Raw genomic sequence first — 2,295 nt, forward strand, 5'->3', positions numbered from 1 at the left:
ATATATATATATAACCTTGTACACATGAGAAAAAGTGATTGGCTAGGCACTTTCCTTCGCCTACCATCCTTGTTATCTGTTACTTGCATATTACCACCGTCGTCAAGGCAGATATCTTTACCGCCAACCCAACGAATGCTTTATTCCTTCCCCAACCTCTTATATGTGTATATACATAGATATATGTGTGTGTGTGTTCATGTATGTATACACGAACACACACATGCACGCATTCACAGTGACAAGACCAAAGAGAGAGAGAGAGAGAGAGGGACAGATAGAAACTTGTTGCTTCACGCAAGAAAACAAACGCAAGCCTGGCCCGCGCTGTGACACACAATTACTCCGGTGCCCGTTTTGTTTGTACAAACGTAATCGTTCTCTGATTTCGCTTTCCCTGTGATTTCTCCCCCTTTTTTGTCTCCATCCAGAATATGGTATGTCCAAATAACCCTTCACTTTTGTTATTCTATTATTCACTTCTCACACAATCTGTGTTTAACGTTTTTTTTATTTTTATTTTTTAAAATTTTTTATTGATTTAATTTTTTTACGAGTTTTTTTGTTTTGTTTTGTTTTGCTTTTCTTTTCCATAACCGCTCTTTTAAATTCTTTCTCATCCGTTGAGCCAGACCGATGCCAAACTAGAGCACTTTAAGCATTTCCTACAATAGTCTCAGGTCGATTAATACCTTGCGTTTATATGTGTTATATATATATATTTCTATATAGGCGAAAGTAAAGAATATGTACAATCGCTGTTTAAGGGTTTAGGGTTAGGGTTTTTGTCACGCCGAAAACGGGTGGTGTGCCTATTCTTTACCTTCACCATATATATATATATATATATATATATATATATATATATATATAATTATGTGTATTTCTTCTATCTTAATGAATAAAAATTCTTCTGATAGAATAAATGGGTTAATAGAAACCAATGTAGTAAAGAACACAAAATAACTGTGGTTTAGTTCCTGTTTTTAAGGCAGGAACTCCTTGAAATTTTGGGTATTTGAGTATATTTAAGAATTTAAGGATTGGAGAAAACGCATGTTATAATTGCATACTTTATTCTTACATATGTTTCAAAGGATTACAACCTGTGTGATCCATAGGGATCTTTGATATTAAAATTGTAACCTTCTCATCAGGGAAAGCATGGGAATCATCTTAAACGTAAGACATTATGACCGATTATGAAAACAATAGATGGATAAGGTTATGACTTGATTCATTATATATATAGTAGCACTCTGTCTTTTATGACGACGAGGGTTCCAGCTAATCCGATTAACAGAACAGCCTGCTCGTGTAATGAACGTGCAAGCGGTTGAGCACTCCACAGACACGTGTGCCCTTAACGTGGTTCTCATGGAGATTCAGCGTGACGGGGTGTGACAAGGCTGGCCCTTTGAAATGCAGGTACAACAGAAACAGGAAGAAAGAGTGAGAGAAAGTTGTGGTGAAAGAGTACAGCAGGATTCGCCACCATCCCCTGCCGGAGCCTCGTGGTGCTTTAGGTGTTTTCACTCAATAAACACTCACAATGCCCGGTCTGGGAATCGAAACCGCAAATCCGCTGCCCTAACCACTGAGCCATTGCGCCTCCACATGTGTGTGTGAAGGCACGTGGTACATTGTGTCCTTGAGCAAGACTCTCTTTCCCGTTGCTCCAGTCCACTCAGCTGGTGAAAATGAGTTGTACCCGTAATTCAAAGAGGCCACTCTTGCCACACTCTGTGTCACGTTGAATCTCCCTGAAAACTACGTTAAGGGTGCACGTGTCTGTGGAGTGCTCAACCACTTGCACGTTAATTTGTATTAACACCTGGATGTTAATACATACATACGTATGTATATATATGTGCAAGTATGTGTGTTTATTTTTGTATTCGAATTTATTTCATGTAAAAAATTGTCTTATTTCGATAATTTCTACTAATCACTGACGTCTATTCAGTTGAAAACAGTTAGCGCTGTAACGGTGTATATCGTATTAATCCCCTAACCCTAACCCTAACTAGACTGTTAACCGTAACCGTAACCCTAACCCTAACTCTAGAATCCGAACTCTAAAATTGTTACACACATAGATACGCACAGCGTAATTTATTATATAAACAATATATGCGTATAAATTACGATTAAACCGGATGAAATATGTTACAGGGAATAACATTTTTATGACCGCCCAGCAGTAACTCTATTAAGCTGAATAGACGTCAGTGATTGGTTGAAATTACAGAAATACGACAACTTTAACATGGAATAACTTGCGAATTCCTTTTT

The 2,295-nt window shown here is 37.7% G+C and overlaps 1 protein-coding gene across 3 annotated transcripts in view; it reads left to right on the forward strand.

Moving 5' to 3' along the window:
- The window catches only part of LOC106877459 (probable pterin-4-alpha-carbinolamine dehydratase), a 29,323-nt gene that overhangs the window by 20,279 nt on the left and 6,749 nt on the right, over positions 1-2,295 (forward strand). Inside the window, exon 1 of one of the 3 annotated variants that reach the window (XM_052975144.1) lies at positions 283-437. The exons of the other annotated variants lie outside the window; for them this stretch is intronic. Coding sequence (XP_052831104.1) covers positions 435-437 — 3 coding nt within the window. The 5' untranslated portion in view covers positions 283-434. Of the gene's footprint in view, positions 1-282; positions 438-2,295 lie in introns of those variants that run through there. 3 annotated transcript variants of the gene reach the window in all.

Source organism: Octopus bimaculoides, chromosome 20, assembly GCF_001194135.2.
Source record: "Octopus bimaculoides isolate UCB-OBI-ISO-001 chromosome 20, ASM119413v2, whole genome shotgun sequence".
NCBI classification, from domain to species: Eukaryota; Metazoa; Mollusca; class Cephalopoda; order Octopoda; family Octopodidae; genus Octopus; species Octopus bimaculoides.